Source organism: Piliocolobus tephrosceles, chromosome 3 (assembly GCF_002776525.5).
Source record: "Piliocolobus tephrosceles isolate RC106 chromosome 3, ASM277652v3, whole genome shotgun sequence".
Classification (NCBI taxonomy): domain Eukaryota; kingdom Metazoa; phylum Chordata; class Mammalia; order Primates; family Cercopithecidae; genus Piliocolobus; species Piliocolobus tephrosceles.
The window spans coordinates 182,021,730-182,044,579 of NC_045436.1; the positions used below are offsets into that span (position 1 = coordinate 182,021,730).

At 42.4% G+C, this 22,850-nt stretch overlaps 1 protein-coding gene across 2 annotated transcripts in view; it reads right to left on the reverse strand.

The window, feature by feature from the left end:
- FAM193A (family with sequence similarity 193 member A) overlaps positions 1-22,850 on the reverse strand; it is a 133,048-nt gene that overhangs the window by 49,809 nt on the left and 60,389 nt on the right. For both annotated transcript variants that reach the window (XM_023206801.2, XM_023206802.1), the window contains exons 8-12: positions 21,584-21,696; positions 21,200-21,442; positions 18,563-18,716; positions 18,267-18,446; positions 9,137-9,388 (exon numbers count right to left, since the gene is read on the reverse strand). In XM_023206801.2, coding sequence (XP_023062569.1) covers positions 9,137-9,388; positions 18,267-18,446; positions 18,563-18,716; positions 21,200-21,442; positions 21,584-21,696 — 942 coding nt within the window. The remainder of the gene's footprint in view (positions 1-9,136; positions 9,389-18,266; positions 18,447-18,562; positions 18,717-21,199; positions 21,443-21,583; positions 21,697-22,850) is intronic.

Below are 22,850 nucleotides of genomic sequence, written 5' to 3' on the forward strand. Positions count from 1 at the left end.
GAGTATATCAAAAAACAACAAGCATGGTGGCATGCGCCTATAGTCGCAGCTACTCAGGAGACCAAGGTGGGAGGATTGCTTGAGCCTAAGAGTTCAAGTACAGCTGGGGTAACATAGCAAGATTCCATCTCTAAAAATAACAAACACAACTATACATGTCTATAAGAAACCTGCTTTGCATATGAAAACCCTGAGAAGTTGGCTGGGCGAGCTGGCTGACGCCTATAATCCCAGCCTTTTGCGAGGTGGGCGGATCACGAGGTCAGCAGATTGAGACCATCATGGCTAACATGGTGAAACCCTGTCTTTACTAAAAATACAAAAAATTAGCCGGGCGAGGTGGCGGGTGCCTGTAGTCCCAGCTACTCGGGAGGCTGAGGCAGGAAAATGGCGTGAACCCGGGAGGCGGAGCTTGCAGTGAGCCGAGATGGTGCCATTGCACTCCAGCCTGGGTGACAGAGACAGACTCCATCTCAAAAAAATAAAATAAAAAAGTAAGTATTGGTTGGACTTGGTAACTCACGCCTATAATCCCAGCACTTTGGTAGGCTGAGGTAGGAGGACTGCTTTGGCCCAGGAGTTTCAGTCCAGACGGCAAGATAGTGAGACCCTGTCTTCTCTTTGGTAAAGTCCAAGACAATAAAAAAAAAATTAGCTGGGAGTGGTGGCACATGTCTGTAGTCACAGCTATTGTGAGGCTGAAGCAGGAGGAATGCATGAGCCCAAGAGTTGGAGGCTGCAATGAGCTATGATCATACCACTGTACTCCTGGTCTGGGTGACAGAGTGAGATGCTGTTTCAAAGAAAAAAGAAAGTATTATGAACAACTGTACACTAACACACTGGATAAAACAGATGAAATGAAAAAAATTTTAGAAACACAAAACTTATCAAGATGAAATCATAAAGAAATAGAAAAGTCTGAACAAACCTGTAACTAGTAAAGAGATTGAATTGGTAATCAAAAATCACCCAATAGGCTGGGCGCAGTGGCTCATGCCTATAATCCCAGCACTTTGGGAGGCCGAGGTAGGTGGATCACCTGAGGTCAGGAGTTTGAGACCAACCTGGCCAACATGGCGAAATCCTGTCTCTACTAAAAATACAAAAATTGGCTGGGTGTGGTGGCAAGTGCCTGTAGTTCCAGCTACTTTGGAGGCTGAGGCTAGGGAATCACTTGAATCTGAGAGGCGGAGGTTGCAGTGAGTGGAGATTGTGCCACTGCACTCCAGCCTGGGTGACAGAGCAAAACACCATCTCAAAAAAAAAAAAAAAAAAAATCACCCAATAAAGAAAAGCCATAGACCTGATGGCTTCACTGGTCAATTCTACCAAATATTTAAAGAATTAATACCAATCTTTCTCAAAGTTTCCAAAAAACTGAAGAGAAGTGAGCACTTTCTAACTCGTGTCCTGAGCATATCCCCATACCAAAGCCAAAGACACTGTAAGAAAAACCACAGGGCCGGGTGCGGCAACTCAAGCCTGTAATCCCAGCACTTGGGGAGGGCAAGGTGGCGTATGGAGGTCAGGAGTACGAGATCAGCTGACCAACATGGAGAAATCCCGTCTCTACTAAAAATACAAAATTAGCCGGGCCTGGTGGCGCATGCCTGTAATCCTAGCTACTCGGGAGGCTGAGGCAGGAGAATCGCATGAACCTGGGAGGCGGAGATTGCAGCGAGCCGAGATCGCGTCATTGTATTCCAGCCCGGGTAACGAGCGAAACTCTGTCTCAAAAACAAAACAAACAAAAAAAAAACTACAAACGAGTATCGCTTATGAACATTCATGCAAACATCCTCAACAAAATACTAGCAAACTGAATTCAGCAGCATATTAAAAGATTCATACACCATGACCACGTGCGAGTTATTCCCAGAATGCAAGGATGATTCAATGTATAAATAGTAATCAATGTTAACATGCCACATTAACAGATTGGAAAACACCAAAGATCATCAAAACTAGTGCAGAAAAAGCATGTGACAAAATTCAACACCCTTTTTTTTTTTTCTTAAGGAGACGGAGTCTCGCTCTGTTGCCCAGGCTGGAGTGCAGTCGCGCAATCTCGGCTCACTGCAAGCTCCACCTCCCGGGTTCACGCCATTCTCCTGCCTCAGCCTCCCGGGTAGCTGGGACTATAGGCGCCCGCCACCATGCCAGGCAAACTTTTTTGTATTTTTAGTAGACACGGGGTTTCTTTGTATTAGCCAGGATGGTCTCGATCTCCTGACCTCGTGAACCGCCTGCCTCGACCTCCCAAAGTGCTGGGATTACATGTGTGAGCCACCGCGCCGGGCCTCAACACCCTTTCGTAACAAAAATACCCAACAAACTAGGAATAGAAGGAAAACTACCAAAACATAATAAAAGTCATATATGAAAAACCCACAGCAAACAACGGTGAACAAACAAAAGCTTTTCCTTAAGTAACAGGAACAAGGCAAGGATGCCTGCTTTCACCACTTCTATTCAACATAGTATTAGAAATTTCAGCCAGAGCAAGTAGGCAAGAAAAAGAAATAAAAGGCCTCTAAACTGGAAAGGAAGAAGTAAAATTATCTCTCTTTGTAGATGGTATGATTTTACATGTAGAAAACTCTAAAGATTCCACAAAAAAAGTCAGTTAGAATAGATGAATTCAGCAAAGTAGGAAGATACAAAATCAACTGCTTGTCTATACACTAACAATGGTCAGTCGGAAAAGGAAATTATGAAAACAATTCCATTCAAAACAGCATCAAAAATAATAATTTAGGGCTGGGCACAGTGGTTCATGCCTGTAATCCCAGCACTTGGGGAGGCCGAGGCGAGCGGATCACTTGAGGTCAGGGGTTCGAGACCAGCCTGGCCAACATGGTGAAACCCCGTCTCTACTGAAAATACAACAATTAGCCAGGCATGGAGGCGCGTGCCTGTAATCACAGCTACTTCGGAGGCTGACACCGGAGAATCACTTGAACCTGGGTGGTGGAGGGTGCAGTGAGCCAAGATTATGCCACTGCACTCCAGCGTAGGCGACAGAGTGAGATTCTGTCTCAAAAAAACACCAAACCAAACCAAAACACCAACAGGAATTAACCAAAGAAGTGAACGAGTTGTACCATAAAAACTATAGGCCGGGCATGGTTGCTCATGCCTGTAATCCCAGCACTTTGGGAGGCCGAGGTGGGCAGATCACGAGGTCAGGAGATACAGACCATCCTGGCTAACACAGTGAAGCATTGTCTCTACTAAAAATACAAAATAATTTGCCAGGTGTGGTGGCGGGCACCTGTAGTCCCAGCTACTCGGGAGGCTGAGGCAGGAGAATGGCGTGAACCCGGGAGGCGGAGCTTGCAGTGAGTCGAGATGGCGCCACTGGACTCCAGCCTGGGCGACAGACCGAGACTCTGTCTCAAAAAAAAAATAAGATAAAATAAAAATTTAAAAACTGACAAAACAGGCCGGGTGCGGTGCCTCACGCCTGTAATCCCACCACTTTGGGAGACTAAGGTGGGCGGATCATGAGGTCAGGAGATCTAGACCATCCTGGCTAACACGGGGAAACCCCATCTCTATTAAAATACAAAAAATTAGCCGGGAATGGTGGCACATGCCTGTACAGGAGGCTGAGGCAGGAGAACTACTTGAACCCAGGAGGTGGAGGTTGCAGTGAGCCGGGATCATGCCACTGCATTCCAGCCTGGGTAACAGAGGGAGACTGTCTCAAACAAACACTACAAAACATTGCTCTAAGAAATTAAAAAAAAAAAAAAAGAAATGAAAACACGTACCATATTCATTGATTAGAAGACAATACTGTTAGAATGTACACACTACCCAAAGTGATCTAAAGATTCAATGTAGCCCCTATCAAAATCCCAATTATATATTTTGAAGAAATAGAAAATCCATCCTAAATTCATACAGAATCTCTTAGGATCCTGAATAAGCCAAACGATCTTTTTTTTTTTTTTTTTTTTTTTTTTTGAGACAGAGTTTCCCTCTTGTTGCCCAGGCTGGAGTGCAGTGGTGTAATCTCAGCTCACTGCAACCTCTGCCTCTTGGGTTCAAGCGATTCTCCTGCCTCAGCCTCCCGAGTAACTGGGACTGCAGGCATGCGCCACCACGCCCAGCTAAGATTTTGTATTTTTAATACAGACAGGGTTTCACTGTATTAGCCAGGATGGTCTCGATCTCCTGACCTCGTGATCCACCTACCTTGGCCTCCCAAAGTGCTGGGATTACAGGTGTGAGCCACTGCGCTCAGCCAACCCAAAAAATCTTTACACAAAAAACAAAAACCACCAAACCTGGTGGACTCAGGACTCACACTTCCTGATTTCAAAACTTACTGCAAAGATATAGCAATCAAAACAGTGTGGTATCAGCATGACATACAGACCAATGGAACAGAACAGAAAGCCCAAAAATGAAACTTCAGATATATGGTCAAATGATTTTTGACAAGGATGGCAAGATCCTTCACAATAGGGAAAGGGCAATCTTTTCAACAAATGGTACTGGGACAACTCAATATCCACATGCAAAAGAATGAAGTTGCACCCTTACCTAACACCATATTTTAAAATGAACTAAAAAATGGATTACTGACCTAAATGTAAGCAAAGAACAAAACTCTTCGAAGAAAACAGGGCAAAAGCTTCACAACGTTGGATTTGGCAATGATTTACTGGACGTAACGCCAAAGGCATGCGCAACAAAGAACAGACAAATCATACTGCAGGAAAAACTGTTAACCGCTGTGCATCAACAGACACTATCAACAGAGTCAAAAGTCAACCCACAGAATGGGAGAGAATGCTTGCAAATCATCTATCTGATAATGGACGAATATTCGGAATACAGAGAGAACTAAAATGCAACAGCAATAACAAACCTGATCCAAACACAAGCAAAGGACTTGAACAGACATTTCTCCAAAGAAGATACACGAACAGTCAATGAGCACATGAAAAGATGCCAACATCACCAAACACTAAGGAAATGCAAATCAAAACCACAAGGTGTCAACGGTCATTTACACAAGAAAAAAAGCCCTACAATGTGATACCACCTTACATCCATGAGGATGGTTACTATTAAAAAAGCAAAACAGAAAATAAAAAGTGATAATGAGGATGTAGAGAAACTGAAACCCTTGTGCACTGCTGGTGGGAATGTAAAATGGTGCAGCCACTGTAGGAAATGGTGGCAGTTCCTCCAAAAATTACAAATACAATTACCACATGATCTATAAATTCCACTTCTGGGTACACACCCCCAAACAAATGAAAGCAGGGTCCTGAAATATTTGCACACTCATGTTTGCAGCAGCACTGCTCATAGTAGCTACTGTATGGAAACAACTCAGGTGTTCACTGACGGAGACACAAAATAGGGTACAGCCATATGATGAGTATTGTTTAGCCTTAAAAAGGAAGGAGATTCTGCAATACACGACAACATGAATAAATGCTGAGGACATTACACTAAGTGAAATGAAATAAGCCAGTCACAAAAAGAGAAATACTGTACAATTCCATGTACAGGAGGTACTTAGAATAGTCACAATCATAAAGACATAAAGTAGAATGATCAATGCCCAGGGTTGGGGGAAAGTGGAGTTATTGTTTAGCGGGTAAAAACCTCCAGTTTTGCAAGATGAAAAGAGTTATGGAGACGGACCACTGAATTCTACACTTAAAAATGGTTAAGACTGTAAATTTTATATTATGCATATGTTACTATAATAACTCTTTTCAAAAAGTAAAGCAATGAAGGAAGATATACCATGCTAACACTAACCAAAAGAAAGCTGGAGGAGCTATATTAATTTCAGGCAGAGCAGACTTCAGAGCAAGGGAAGTTACCAGTGGTAATGAGGAGCATTACATAATGATAAAGGGTCAATTCTCCTAGAAGACATAACAATCCTCAATGTGTGTGCCACTAATAACAAAGCATCAAACTTTGCAGGGCAAAAGCTGATAGAACTGTGCAAGGAGAAATCGATGAATCCATTACTACAATGGAAGCCTTCAAGAGCCCTCAATCAGAATGAACAGAACCAGCAGGCAGAGAATCAGTCAGAACATAGTTGCTGACTGACAGAACTCAAGAGCACCATCAATCAATTGGACATAACGAACATCTGAAGACCACTTCATCCAACAACAGTAGAACACACATTCCTCTGAAGCTCACACAGAACATTCACCAAGACAGACCATGTTCTGGGCCATAAAACATACCTTAATAAACTCAAAAAAAAAAAAAAAAAAAAAAAAAAAACAGAAATTATACAGTGCATGCTTTCAGATCACAATGGAATTAAAGTAGAAATCAGTAACAAAAAAATAGTCAGGAGATCCCCAAATATTTGGAAATTAAACGCTCTGGCACTTACAGTTTTTATTTTATGTAGTATTTCATTAATGTATTTTTCTCAGTAATTACTTTGAACTTTCAAATAACTTATGCTCAATATATAAATTCAATACATCACTGGTATGAAGACACTTCAAAATAGAAATTAGTCTTCAAGTCTTTCTAATTTCAAGAATTTTTTTTTTTTTTTTTTTTTTGTAGAGACAGGACTATGTTGCCCTGGTCTTGAGCTCCCAGGCTCAAGCAATCCTCTCACCTCAGCCTCCCAAAGCGCTGGGATTACAGGCGTGAGCCACCACAACTGGCCAGAAAATAAATTTTTCATAGTACTCATGCTAAACATTTTAGGTACTAAATATTTACCTACAATGCCAAAAATATGAATTAAAAGAATTACAACTACAATGACATAACGTCTTAAAAGGCAACAACTGTGACCACAGCACAGCAGGAACTCCCCAAGGCCCCAACAATGCAAAAGTGATGGCAGACACAGTGGCAGGTCAGAAGCACACAAGGCCCCCTCAACGTCAAGCACCCACCACCTTCTGCCTCCCTACATTCAGAACTTCTTATCCAACAATCCTCCTGTTGATTATCTCTAAGAAACTTCCTCCAATATCACTGAAATGTATGCTATTCTGATACAGCTCGTTTGCTTTCTGAAATGTCCTCCAATGTCACTGAAATCTGTGCTATTCTGATACAGCTCACTTGCTTCTTAAGCTGTCCACAACTCGCTGGTGGACCAGGAGACCCCTTCAGGGCTGCTAATGCATTATGCATTTAGGCACAGATGTGGTCACCGCATCCAACTAAGTCAAACTAAGTCAAATAACACAAACTAATCTTGTAAGACCTGGTAAGTGACAATTCAAGTTTGTTTACAGTAACGAACATTTTCATACCAGATGCAAATGAAATATTGATAATTGTATCTTATGTTTCCACATAATAATGGCTACCACATAACATATTTTAAATGAATCAGTGAATAGACTTCAGTTGACAAAAGTGGTAGAAATAACATTTAGTTATAAATTTCTAAATTTCTATACGACTTCTACCGCATATGGCTTGACCTTCATAATTGCTTTTCTATCCATATTTGCTTTTCTAATCTTTCTGTATGACTAAAGTTTAACAGGTATCAAAAGAACAGATAATAGACACAAATGATGCTCCTAAAATATGTTTTTCTTCTTTTACCCATATATAGATCTCTAATTTCCTGAGAAAAGGCCAAAAGCCAGGGAAAAATAATCAATTTTTAACCAAAGGGGCCCCCAGTCTTTAGTAATAATCAATTTTACTATTTTACTTGAGTATTTTAGGAACTAATTCTTGAATAGTTTCCACCAGCAAAAATATATAACAGAATAGTATCTTTTCTTGGAACTAGGTAACAGACCTCTATCCAGGCAATAGCAAGGAGTGAAAAACTTCCTAACTTTACACATACACCCAGAGAAAATCAGGCTACAAACCAGGCGGACCATGAAGATAGCCTAGTTCTGACTATACACCTGAAAAATGCTATTAAAAAGCATTCTATTATTAAGACATCATTAAATGTTCAAACTGAGCAATATTCAATCTAACAAAATTTAAGCATGAATTTCGATGGTTGTGTCAAGTAATTACAATAGATGTGACAAACTTATTACACTCTATTCTAAACCTGTGTCTGTTAATCTTCCACCTGTGCCTCTCCCTAGCAAACAGACAACAAAGCTCACTTATGGGCTACATGTACCCCACTTCACAGTGACCCCTGGAGGGGAGAAAACACACACGTGTTTGGAAAAAATGTGGTATGGAAAAAATCATGCCATGTCATGTCCTCCTCCCTTTCTGTTCCAGCTTAAAATCATTGTTTTAAATAATAAATTAGAGTTTGAAATAAATTTCATTTTCGATTGATCAGAGCTACCTTTGGACAAGAATAACTGGTACAAAGAAAAAAAAAGAAAACAATCAGAATTACAGTGAGTCATTCTGGTAAAGGTAAGCTCAAAATAACTAGAGAGGCAAAGCTATCTAAGGTCCAAAGAATGAAACCAGCCTAAAAATTTTGCTGTAAAGGCTATGATACTAAGTAAACACGTGAGGTTCTCTTAGAAGAAATGCATAAAAATCAACTTATTTCTAGATACTCACTCCACTTCCTGAATGGGCTCTTCACACTGGGTTTCTGGCAGCTTCTCCTGTCTATACCCTCCCCTCCCCAGTGCTCCATAACCTGCAGGGCATTATAATTTTCTGTGGCATCACACTTAGGGCTCCTCCTTTATTTAGGCTTGTGTATTTCTAAATGCTAAAGAAGCATAGTCATTTTAGACCCCGTAGAGTCCAGCCAGTGTTAGAGGACTCATGTTATATTCACATTATTTTATCTATCACGTTAAGAAAAAGAGCAAGCCCTGGAAGATCACAAGCAGATAACTGGTCGTCTGTGGAAGTATTCCCTAGGGTTAACCTGTTAAGACGTATCACCTGAAAAATCCTTCTGTTCTATTTAATTCTGAATAAAAGGACTATGATCTTCACAGTTGTTTTTAATTATTGCTACAACTGTAAAGGTTCAAAATTACAGGGCTTAAGAGATTATGGTGAAAGGAAACACTTGCAGACCTTCCTATTGAGAGCAGATGCTATCCTACGCAAGTTGCTAATTCATAGATTTCTGTTTGTTTGACTACGTACTCCTGCAGGATCTCAGTGAAGAGTGAGCTTTCAGACCCTTTTTGCCCTGACTTACCTTACTGTGTGTGAAGGGGGGCGTTGCATACAAGGTGGGGTGGATGAGAGGGCGTGGCAGGTGTGGAACAGTGTGCAAAGGCACGTGTCCATGGATGTGAGGGTAAAGGTGCAGTGCAGGGTGTGTGGGCTTCTCTGGGCTCATGAACTGATGGCCAGGAGGAAGGGCTCCAGCTGTCATTGCAGACGGTGTCAGTCCAGAAGCTTCTTGTTTACAAACATGACATTCACAAGTGTTTGAAGCTTGTTCAGCCTAAGAGGAAAGAAAAAAAAAAACCTATTTAGTGAAACAATAAATGGTATGAATTAAAGTCAGTCACATTCTGCCAAGTAGTTACAAAGCAAATACAAAGGTAAGTGGGCTTTTACCTGATACCCTGAGTTGACCAGGGCCTTCCATGCAAGGAAAAGGAGGGACCCCAAGAGACTGGGACTGAAGAAGCTGCACAGAGAGGAAAGGTGTACCTCATTCCACAGACAGACTCAGGTAGAGCCACTGGTTCTGCATTCTACGCCTAATGCAGAAAATTTCACTTCCCACATGTGAGCAGGGACAAGGGAACTGGTGAAGACGACAGAGTGGAGAAGGGATGGCCGTGCTCCACTAGGCTCACACTGCTTCTAAATGGTTACATACAAATTCTCCAAAACAAAGCAGAGATGTGACTTCGGTTATGGATATGGTGGAGTGAAGAGGTCAGTGGCTCCTTTCCCTCAGGGCAAATGTAAGACTGAACACAATTGTCAAAGGCAACCATTCTGAGGCTCTGGAAATCAGCCCAAGGAAAATCCTGAGACACATTTATTCATGTAAATCAGCTAGTACTTCAGGGAAGAACAGCAAGTCGCCAGACTTTCTTGTCTGGGACCCTTTCCATTTCCTGCACCTGTACTCAGTCTGCAGCGGGCACGGGAGTTCTGTGACTGCAGGGATGCCAGTGCACACCAACCCTGCTGCCAAAAACTGCAGCCTGGTCAGGCAGAGGGTGAAGCAGTAAAAGCAGTGAACTCAGAAGGGAATAAATAGGGAAGCCTGCAGCCCTGTTCCCATGAGACTGAAGTCCCAGTTGGAGTGAATGGCAGAGGCGACAGAAATCTAATAGGGAGAACCCTGGAAATGAGAACGCCATAGAAGGGCTTCTTAAACTGTCCACAACTCGCTAGTTGACCAGGAAAGCATGCGCTGAGGACACCTCAGGGGCTGGAGGAAGGCGCCAACAGGGGCTTGAGAACTGGCTGAGCGCATTCACCCCACAGCCGACAGTGCCTCAACCAACAGTGGAGCCCCTGTGAATTCAAAGTGCATGGGCAACCTCCGCCCAAATCATCAGCTGGCCAATCAGCCAGGTGGACAAAGGGCAGACCTCTCGAAGCCAAGCTAAAAAGCAGAAGAGAAGATGTGAGCTGAGACATCCATAGCCACATAATGTGGGAGATACAGATCCTGCAACTGAAGGGCAGGAAATAATAAAAACAAAGAAACAAACAAAAGACAACAAAAGACCTTCAAAGGAAAAAATGATAATGCAAAGTTATTACATTATTTAAAATGTCCAGTTTTCAACAAAAAATTATGAGACAAGCAAAGATAAAAGTATGACCTACGCCGGGCACAGTGGCTCACACCTGTAATCCCAACACTCTGGGAGGCAGAAATGGGCAGATCACTTGAGCCCAAGTGTTCGAGACCAGTCTGGGCAACATGGCAAAATCCTATCTCTACAAAAAGTACAAAAACTATCCAGGCATGGTGGTGTGTGCCTGTAGTCCCAGCTACTTGGGGCGCTGAGGTGGGAGGACTGTTTGAGCCCAGGAGGTCGAGGCTTAAGGCTCCAGTGAGCTGTAATCATGCCACTGCACTTCAGCCTGGGTGACAGAGCAAGACCTTGTCTGGAAAAAAAAGTTATGTGACCAACAAGCAGGAAATAAATAGCCAAACGGTTAACAGGAGTGGGTTCAGATATTAAATTAGCACACAAAGATGTCAAAGTAGCTGTTATAACATGTTCAGAGAATTAAAGGAAAATATGAAAATAAAGGTTCAACATATAGGGAATTACCATAAAAAAAGAGAAACAAAAAAAACAGTAAACTATAAATTCTATAGGTGACGAGTACAATAGCTAAACCAAAATTTCACTAAAGGGGCTCAAAAGCAAACTTAAAATGGCAGAAAAATCATCTGTGAACTTGAAGAAGAGCAATGGCACTGATCTAAGAACAGAGAGAAGAGACAAGGGGAAAGTACGCAGATGCTCAGAGGCCCGTGGAGAGCAGCGAAGCACTCCAGCACATGCAGAACCCAGCCCCGAAGGAAATAACAACACCCGGACATTCCACTCCCCAAATGTGATGAGCAACATCGATCTACAGATCCAAGCTCAGTGAACCTTAAGATGGATAAAAACAAAGAGATACTGAGAGCTGCAGAACTCTGGCACACAATGACCACCTAAGGCTTCCTGCGGCCCAAGGCCAAGTCCCTAGGATGACCCCAGACCCTACTAAAACACCTTCTTGAGAAAGCCAGGCTGCCAGGAGAATTGACTGTTCTAACAGTCTGACTCTAACAAAAGTAACACTCTGGTGTAGAATTTGATAGTGGGGAAGGCTGTGTGTAGGGACACTGGGCATAGGATATCTCTGTACCTTTCACTCAACTTTGTTGTGAATCTAAAGCTACTCCTAAAAACAACCACTCTATTATCTATTTATTTATTTATTTACTTATTTATTTATTTATTTATTTTTGAGACGGAGTCTCACTTCTCGCCCAGGCTGGAGTACAATGGCGCGATCTTGTCTCGCTGCAACCTCTGCCTCCCGGGTTCAAGCAATTCTCCTGCCTCAGCCTCCCAAGTAGCTGGGATTACAGGCACATGATAGCACGCCTGGCTAATTTTTGTATTTTTAGAAGAGATGGGATTTCACCATGTTGGCCAGGCTGGTCTCGAACTCCTGACCTCAGGTGATCCACTCGCCTCAGCCTCCCAAAGTGCTGGGCATAAGCCACCCCCGTACCTGGTCTATTTTTTAAAATGAAGGCCAAATAAAGATATTTACACAAAAAGACAGAGAATTAACTGCAAGCAAACTAGTCCTGTAAGACATACTAAAGGAAGGTAAAAACAAAATGGTAACTTAAATTCGGCAGAATTTAAAATGAAGAATGCCAGAAATGACTAGCCAGCTAGCAAATAGAAAACACTGTATAAATACAGGTCAGGCGTGGTAGCTCACGCCTGTAATCCCAGCACTTTGGTAGGCCAAGGCGGGTAGGTCACCTGAAGCCAGGAGTTTGAGACCAGCCTGGTCAACATGGCGAAACGTCATCTTTACCAAAAATACAAAAATTAGCCAGGTGCCATGGTGCTTGCCTGTGATCCCAGCTACTCGGGTGGCTGAGGCAGAACTGCTTGAACCTGGGAGGCGAAGGTTGAAGTGAGCCAAGATCGTGCCACTGTACTCTAGCCTGGGCAACAGAGTGTGACTCTGTCTCAAAACAAAACAAAAACAAACAAACAAACAAACAAAAAACAAACAAAAAAAAAAACAAAAAGAAAAGGAAGGAAGGAAGGAAGGAAGGAAGGAAGGAAGGAAGGAAGGAAGGAAGGAAGGAAGGCAGGCAGGCCGGCCGGCCCAGCCGGCCTGCCAGCCGGCACGCCAGCCGGCACTGTATAAATATATTTTTCTCTTTTATTTGCTCTAGAAATTATAAAACTGTATAAAGCAGTAATTAAAACATATTATTGATTTATAACACATACAAATGTAATCATATATAGGATAATAATAGTACAAAGGAGGAAGAAGGAAATGGAGTTACTGTGGAGAAAAGTTTGTATATTTTACTGGAATTAAGTCAGTAGTAACCTGGAGTAGACTGCGATAAATTACGATGCATATTGTGGCCAGGCATGGTGACTCACACCTGTAATCCCAGCACTTTGGGAGGCTGAGGTAGGCGGATCATTTGAGGCCAGTTTGAGATCAGCCTGGCCAACGTGGCAAAACACTGTCTCTACTAAAAATACAAAAATTAGCGGGATGTGGTGATCCACATCTGTAATCCCAGCTACTTGGGAGGCTGAGGCAGGAGAATCACTTGAACCCGGGAAGCAGAGGTTGCAGTGAGCCAAGACTGCACCACTGCACTCCAGCCTGGGTGACAGAGCGAGACTCTGTATCAAAAAAACAACAACAAAAAAGATGCATATTGTGGCTGGGTACAGTGGTTAAGTGTAATCTTAGCACTTTGGGAGTTCCTGACGGGAGAATCACTGGAGGTCAGGAGTTTGAGACAAAGCTTGGGCAACACAGGGAAACCCTGTCTCTACTAAAATTTAAAAAATTAGCCAGTCATAGTGACACATGCCTATAGTCCCAGCTTACTAAGGAGGCTGAGGCAGGAAGACTGCTTGAGCCCAGCAGTTTGAGGCTGCAGTGAGCTATGACGATGCCACCACATTACAGCCTATGTAACAGAGCAAGACCCTGTCTCTAAGAAAAAAAGAGACACATGTTGGATTTTAATTTTTGTTCATTTTTTTACACCAACATTCACAAGAGATGCATACTGTAACCCTACAGCAGCTGCTAAGAAAATTAAAAAAAGAATCAATAAAAGAATTAAAATGGTGCACTAAAAATTTTGTTTAATATTTTAAAAGGCAGATAATGACATACACAGGATAAAAACGCAAGGCCCAACTAAAAGATGTTAGATAAATTCTAGATCCAAAGACACAAAGAAACTGAAAGTAAAAGGATGGAAAAACACAACATGTACACAGTAACCCAAGAAGGTGGAGTGGCTATATTAACAATTATAACAGACCTTAATCAACACTAGTAGACAAACATTTTATAACGATAAAAGGGGCAATACATCAGGGGAGCTATTACAATAATTCAATAACATCACCCCCAAATGCATGAACCAAAACCAGGAAGAATTGAAAGGAGAGAGAAATAATCCAACAGTTCAACTTGAAGGCTTTAATATGCCTCTCTCAGTAACTGATAAAACCACCAGACAGATAATCAGTAAGAATACATACTATGAACTGAGTATCTGTGCCCCTCCAAAATTCCTATGTTGACAGCCTAACCTCCAAAGTGATGGTATTAGGTGATAAGGACTTTAGAAGGCTCTACTCTCAGGAATGGGATTACTGTCCTTACATGGCAGGCTTAATAGACCAAGACAATATAGAAGACTTGAACAATGCCATCAACCAACTTGATCAAACTTTCATTTACTGAACACTCCACACAACATGAGCAAAATATAAATTATTTTCAAGTACACACAGAACACGGCCTAGGTAAACCATATGTTAGGCCATATACAAGTCTCAATAAATTTGGAAGCTCTAAAATCAGTAATCTAAGCTTTTGTTTCAACAAACTAGAAAAGGAAGAGCAAGCCGAACCCAAAGAACATAGAAAGAAATAATGAATTTCAGAATGGAAACCAATGACACAGAAAAGAAAACAGAGAAATTGACACATCTTTAGCCCAAGTGACTGAAGCCATTAAAAGGAAGATAAAATTACCAAAATCAAGAATTAACATCACTGCAGGCACTGCAGAATTAAAAAGGACTACAACAGAATAGAATAACTTTATGCCAACAAATTAGACAACTTAAATGAGTACATTCCTACAAAGACAGAAATTACTGAAATTCACTCAATAAGAAATAGAGAATTGGAAATTACCTATTCCAAGTACATGAAACTTGAATTAGTAATTACAGATCTTCCCACAAAAAGAGACCAGGCCTATAGGATTTTGCTGGTGAATTCTATCAAATATTTAAGACCTCTCAATCTTAAACTCCTTCAGAAAACAGGTGAAAAAAACATTTCCTAACTCATCCTATGAAGCCAGTATTACTCTGATACCAGAGTCAGACAAAGACATCACAGAGATAGGAAACTACAGACCAATTATTTTATTAATATTATCACAGATGCAAAAATCCTAACAAAATATTAGTAAACCAACTCAGGAACATATGAAAAGGATTATATACCACCACCAGGTGGGATTTATCCCAAGGACCACAGGTTGATTTAATATCCTTAAATCAACTGATGTGACACACCATGGTAACAAAATAAGAAACAAAAACCACAAGATACCAATATATGCAGAAAAGACATTTGAAAAACGAAACAATTCAATATTCAATACAATTCAATATTCAAATCATGAAAAAAACTCAAGAAATTAGGAGTAGAATAGAATTTCCTCAACCCAATAAAGGGCATCTATGAAAAACCTGCACCTGATATCACATTTAAAGAGTGGTCAAAGATTAAATGCTTTTCCCCTAAGACTGGAAACAAGGCAAAGATGTCTGCTTGCAACATTTCTATTCTGTAGTAAGTTTCCAGCTAGCTCAAAAAGGCAAGAGTAAGAAATTAAAAGCACTCAGGAGGCTGAGTCAGGAGAATGGCATGAACCCAGGAGGCAGAGCTTGCAGTGAGCTGAGATAGCCCCACTGCAGTCCAGCCTGGGCGACAGAGCGACACTCCGTCTCAAAAAAAAAAAAAAAAAAAAGAAAAAGAAAAAAAAAGAGAAAGTAAAAGCATCCAGGCTGGGTGTGGTGCCTCACACCGATAATCCTAAAGCTTTGGGAGGCTGAGATGGGAGGATCGCTTGAGGACAGAAGTTCAAGACCAGCCTGGGCAACATAGTGAGACCCTATCTCTACAAAGTTTTTTTTTTTTTTTTTTAAGCTGGACATGGTGGTGCATGCCTGTAGTTGTAATACACCTGTAGTCCTAGCTACTCGGGAGGCTGAGGGAGCAAGACTGCTCGAGCTCAGCTGTTTGAGGCTGCAGTGAGCCATGATCACAGCAGTGCACTCCAGCCTGGGTGACCAGGTAAGATTCTGTTTCTTAAAAAGAAGAAAGAAAAGAAAGAAAAGGGAAAGGGAAAGGGAAGGGGAAGGGAAGAGAAATTAAAAGCATTACATCCAGATTGGAAAGGAAGAACTAAAACTTTATTTGCAGACATGATCTTGTATATAGAAAATCCAAAGTAATCTATCAAAACAACAACAACAAAAAACCAGTCTTACTAGAATAAACAAGTTTAGTAAAGCTGCAGAACACAAGACCAATATAAAAAAAACCAATTGTATTTCTATGTATTACCAATGGTCAGTTGGAAATCAAAATTAGAAAATACCTTTTACTGTGAATGAAAACACATAATACTTACACATTCCAGACACAAAGACTGGAATTTTTTTTAGAACTGCTGAGAAAAATTAAAGATGACTTAAATAAATGGAAAGAAAAAGCATATTCATAGATTAAAAGATTCAATTTTGTTAGGATTGCATTCTCCCTAAACTGATCTATATCATCCCACAAATAAAAAGACCACAACCATATCCAGAGGATTTCACCAGAGAATTCTAAATATATATTTAAGAATTCAATGCAATCCCTATCAAGATCCAAGGAGGCTTTTTGTAGAAGTTGACAAGCAGATCCTAAAATTTATATGGGAATGCAAAGAACTTTCAGCAGCATAAACGATTTTGAAAAAGGTATGCCAGCCAGGTGCAGTGGCTCACGCCTGTAATCCTAGCACTCTGGGAGGCGAAGGTGGGCGGATCACGAGGTCAGCAGTTCAAGACCAGCCTGGCCAATAGAGTGAAACCCCATCCCTACTAAAAATACAAAAAATTAGCCGGGCGTGGTAGTGCACACCTGTAGTCCCAGGTACTCGGGAGGCTGAGGCAGAAGAACTGCTTGAACCTGGGAGGCAGAGGTTTCAGTGAGCCGAAATCGCGCCACTGCACTCCAGCCTGGGTGACAGAGGGAGACTCCGTCGCAAAGAAAAAAAAGAGAGAGAGAAAAAGGTGTACTGAGCTGGAGGGCAGACCCTATCCCATTTTCCTAAACTTACCATAAAGCAGTTGTCAAATGCACTATGGGTGTAAGGACCGACACAGAGATCAAATGAACAGAATGGAATGTCCAAATATAAACTCTTACATTTACAGTCCATTCATTTTCAATAAATTTTCAATAAATGGCCAAGGCAATTCAATAGGGTACTTCTGACAAACAGTATAGAGACAACTGGATATCTACCTATGCCGAAAAGGTGAATTATACCCTCACCTCACAATAAGCAAATGTTGAGTCAAATGGACCACAGAATCTAAGAACTAAAATTATAAATCTTCTAAAAGAAAACAGTGTTGTGTTAGGCAAAGTTTTCTTGGATAAGACATCAAAAACATTACACATAGAAGAAAAAACTGGTAAGGAGACGTGGTCAGACTTCCCAGATAGACCTTTCAACATCACCTTTACCATCTGAGTGTTACATTTATATTACCTAATAAATCAGTCAAGCACTTTGACCTTCATTTGTTCTTTCATTTAAAAACTGCTTATTATTGTATTATTATTATTATTTTTTAAACAGAGTCTTGCTTTGTCGCCCAGGCTGAAGTACAGGGGCACAATCCTGGCTCACTGCAACCTCTGCCTCCCGGGTTCAAGCAATTCTCGTGCCTCAGCCTCCCTAGTAGCTGGGATTACAGGTGCCCACCACCACGCCCAACTAATTTTTGTATTTTTAGTAGAGACGGGGTTTTGCCACGTTGGCCAGGCTGGTCTTGGATTCCTGGCCTCAAGTGATCCACCCACCATGGCCTCCCAAAGTGCTGGGGTTACAGGCGTGAGCACTGTGCCCAGCCAAAAACTGGTTAAGCATCTATTTATGAAATTCTGAGAAAAAAGGCTAATAAGGTACCCTCGCCTTTGGCTAACAGAAAAACAGATAATGAATAGGAAAAACAAATCCTTCCTGAAATTTTAATATTCCACTATTTTTTTTTTAACTCCTCTCTTTGCTTCTATACAGACAAAAAAGGCCTCTATAGAGCTGCTATGGGGTGTTGCGAAATCCAGATTGATATTCGAGCAAGAAAAACAAGACTCAAATGGAGATTGTAAGTATGTCTTGATTCTCTTCAGTTCTAACCTTCAGAAATTATGGGAAACAGAATAATTTTGTATTCAGTAATGTTCATGTTTAGAAAAAATATACACAGAAAAAGAGATACTTGGCAAAACAGAAAGCAAAGTCCTACCTGCTGTGTTGGGTAGGATGGGGGTGGACTGTCTGCTTTGCTCTCCTCTGTCCTGGGACTCCTGCTTCTCAGCACTCCATCTTCCTTCAGGACCCCTGGGGGCTCCCCACTACTCTCGCCGTCTGCTTCTTCATCATCAGCTTCTGAAGAACTACTACTGGTACTGCTTATCTGAGGAGACTTTAAAGACAATCGTTTGTAATTTGCACTTTTCAAAACAGAGTAATATAAAAAATTAAAATGTCAGACCATCATTTATGTCATTTATTGCTGCTACGAAGAAGCCATGTCCATACCTCATCCTTCAGGGCCATGTTTTCCCCGCCACCATTCAATTCGCTGTGGATTCCATTCATGTTGGCCACCACCTCAGTATCATCATAATTACTCAGTGGATAAATATCAGCAAATTTGGCTGACAATGGTGCAACATCTTCATCATCACTACAACTGATACAAGCAGAGATGGGCACTATGAGGTCATCCAATTGTGAAGGACGGTGAGTAAAACAGTCACTAAGCACAGATATTTCCTGGACAGATCACTGCTTTCATTTACAAAGAGTATCAGTTAAGTATCATTCATGCTACTAACATGTCTTAGTAACCTGAACAAGACAAAAATGCTTGGAAGATTAACATTTGCTAATGTTAATTAACATTAACATAACATAATGTAACATCTGGAAGAACAAAAAAACCTCCGAAAGTAGAAATATCAAGGAAACTACAAAAATTTAACCAGACTGATTGACATACGTTTCCATTTGACCTGAAGGGTGCTGGTATAAAACTAGTCTCTCTGCTACTCCCAAGCCAACACAATTTAGGGGTACAGATAGCAACCTTAGGTGTTTAGTGTTTGCTTTTTTAACCTTAGCTGTTTAGTGTTTGCTTTTTCAACTTAGGGCTGAAATTTTCAGAAATAGTTGAACAAAACTTTAAAGGCACTTATGTAACAGAAGACTATTTTTTTTTTTTTTGCTTTAAGGCCAGTCATGGCCTGGTCACTAATGATCACAATTAAACATCAGCTTTAGCAAGACATCTAAGCAACAGGCAAATGAAAAATTTACTGAAATTAATTTTAAACAGATTTCAAGGCTTTAGCCTACAGAGACTACTTAAGATGTATAATCTTCTGGTGCATTAAAAGAACTGGCACATTCAAACTCAGTGCAAACAGATGCTCCAAGGTCCACAAAAACATGCACTGAGTCCATCTTCAGCCTGGGCACAGAGCAACCTCCAGAAAGCAAAACCCTAGGAACTCATTGTGATCTCACTTCCTACAATGAGTGAAGAGTGTCCAGGACTACCAAATTCAGGTGTCTTTTCAACACATTACAAGTAACGTGCTAGAGTCGGGAGCTCACCAGAGGGAAGTACAAACAGCACCCACAAGGTGCAGAGTCCTAGGGCTTCCTGCAGGCCCACTGCACCTGGGACACTGCCTTGGCCAACGCTCACACACACTCCTGACGATGACCACCAGCACCATTTACAGATGAGAAAACTGAGGTTCTAGTGAAGTAACTCAGCCATTTGCTCCATGTGATGGCAGGAGGCTTCACTAGCCCTAGCTCCATAAATATCCAACCCATAAGGTCCAAAAAGTACTGTGGTACAGCGACTACAATCACATTGTCCTTTTTAACCAACTTAGAAAAGGCACCAAGAAAGTGACAATATAAATCAAAAGATAACAATGGAGATTTTCAAATCATAGTTTACATTTGGAAGACACTGATCACAAGCTGCTGAAGGCCCAGACGCCCTGAGAACCTAGCCTCCTGGTAACTGGTGATGGGCAGTTCCGGCCCAAGGAGAAAGGCTCCCACAGCCAATTTCTTCCACTACCACGTGTGGCACAAGAGACCATAACTGACATCAGCAGCTGTGACAAATGAACAGGGATGAAATTTTCCATCTTCAATTTTCATTAGGCTATATATGTTTAATTTTTATGTTTCAGTAAGAAGTTGGATAACAGCCAGCTGCAAAAATGTCAACACTCTTTCTTGTGCCCTGGAGAGAACACAGTGTCTCTAAGGCAATAAACAGCAGCCTGCAATCTTTGTACGAAGAGAGTCAGTGAGTTTAGACCAGTCCTTTAAGAATTATTTTGTCTGAGAACAAGCCCAAATTGAAAATGGAAAGACTGAAGGAAAACGCCAGTCACCATGAGAAATCCAGATGGAGGGAATGAACACAAGTCAGCTGGTCAGAGAAATCCCAGAAACGCTGCACGGCCAAGGTCAGGAACAACAATCTCTCCCACTGCACACCGCCACAGGGAACATGATGCCTGTGTGCTCCATGATACACGTAAACTAAACCCAAGATGACTTTAGCAACTACATACGTTCATGCACAACCCTTTTGGAAATCGGCACGTGAAGCCGATGACAGGGTCACAACTGCGAAGAAATCTGGGACCGGCCAACTACAATGTGAATTCATGACAGCTGCACAGTCACCCTGCTAATACAAAATGCACTTCTCATCATGCGGGAACATGAGAAACAGAAACCTTCAATTGCTTTTGCTAAAGTGATCACCTGAGTCTTGTAGCAAGACGTGAAACAAGCATGAGAGCTGGGCTGACAGTGAGACAGGACGGATGGTGGACTGGTCACCCTTCAGGAGAATGAGGAGATGTGAAGCCAGAATTAGAGACACTTCTTCTCTGCATACTAACATGTTTTTTCTTTACTGGCCTTTATTAATTTGCCATTTTTATTTTCAGATAAACAGTGTTAAAAGTTTGGGTTTACTGATTTCATGTTTTAAAAGTTGCTTTAAAAACCTCAGGGTCCCTGGTCACGAAAAGCACAATAACGATGTCCATACTTTTGTGGACATTATTGTATGTGTTTCTCATTGCTAGACGACTTAAATTTCTGAAACTTTATTACAAAGTCACAACTTACAAAGTTGGCGCTGAGCCACTGTCTGTGAGAATGAGCCTGGGATGCTGCTGAATTGTGATGGGAGAGCTGGAGCCCGACCCCGAGCTTGCAGACGACACGCTGGGCGGGCTCCTCTCAGCAAGATAGTCGGGAGCAGGATCCACTTGAAGTGGGAGCTGGTGAATGTGGATGTCGTCAGTGACGGGCGGGTCCATGATACCACACGTGAGGATGTGTGAAAGGCTGCAGTCATCGCACGCACATCTGATCAGGAATTAAGGACAGTTACCAAGCCAGCCAGTGCAGAAGACTAGACCACACTCTCTAAGGGTCGGTTCTGGGCCTCCGCTCAGCCCAGTGAAGGTCTCACAGGCCCGCCGCGCCAGCACCACAATCCAGGCTTACCTTCTCCTGTAGTTGCAGTTGGGGCAGTCGGGCATGCTCAGCCGGGACGACAACATGTGCCTCATGGTGTCTGTGAAGTTGTTCTCGCCAGTAACTGCTTTCTTATTGGTTAACTAGAGGAAATTTTAAAATGCTTTAATCTTGCAAGACCTTTCCCCAAGACATGGCTCATTATTTTTCAGTAATTCTGCTAACATGTATCATGTTCGCAGACACTGCTTCCTCAGCGGGACAGGACCAGGAACAGAGGGGCAGCAGGCCTGGAGGTCCTCAGCGGGACAGGACCAGGAACAGAGGGGCAGCAGGCCTGGCGGTCCTCAGCGGGACAGGACCAGGAACAGAGGGGCAGCAGGCCTGGCGGTGGTAGCAAGCAGGGGGCTGAGCCACAAAGGGCTCAGGTACCAGGAAACCCTAATCGCTTTTGTCTTCAGCAAACATGCTGCAGTGCGCCCTCACAGCAGACACCTGCTGCAGACACCCGGCCTTTACCCTGTCTGCCACGTGCTTGGTACTTGCAAGGTACTGAGAACAGAGCTGTAGGAATGAAAACTGGCACGTGGAAGGCAAGGGATGGGCCTGGGAGCTATTGACGAAACGGCGCCTCAACTTCCAACAGACAAGGTGAGCATCTACACTTCAAATAAGAACTCTGGACCCACTCTGCCAATGGCACAGGTGGCAGCTGGAAGGGCCACACAAAAGGACAGGATGACCAGGCAAGGTGGATCACGCCTGTAATCCCAGCACTCTGGGAGGCAAAGGCAGGCGGATCACCTGAGGTCAGGAGTTTGAGACCAGCCTGGCCAACGTGGTGAAATCCCATCTCTACTAAAAATACAAAAATTAGCCAGGCATGGTGGCTGGCACCTGTAATCCTAGCTACTCGGGAGGCTGAGGCACAAGAATCGTTTGAACCTGGGAGGCAGAGGTTGCAGTGAGCCAAGTTCACACCACTGTACTTCAGCCTGGGTGACAGAGTGAGACTTTGTCTCAAAACAACAACAATAAAAGCACAGGACACATGCAGAATGGGGAAAGGGAAGAGGTGAGCATGCCAAAACACTGCTGCCATCTGTATACCTGTGGTGCCCAGAGGAGACCACAACAATGTAAATGTGGAGACAGGCATGGGGTCAGGGCCAGGGAACCACCAATATTTGCAGAAAGGCCAATGAAGCTGGAGTTCGTAAAGGAGATGGAGACCAGTGGCAGAGAACAGGAAGAGAGTCCGTGTGGCGCGTGGATGGGGGAAGAGAGTCGGTGTGGC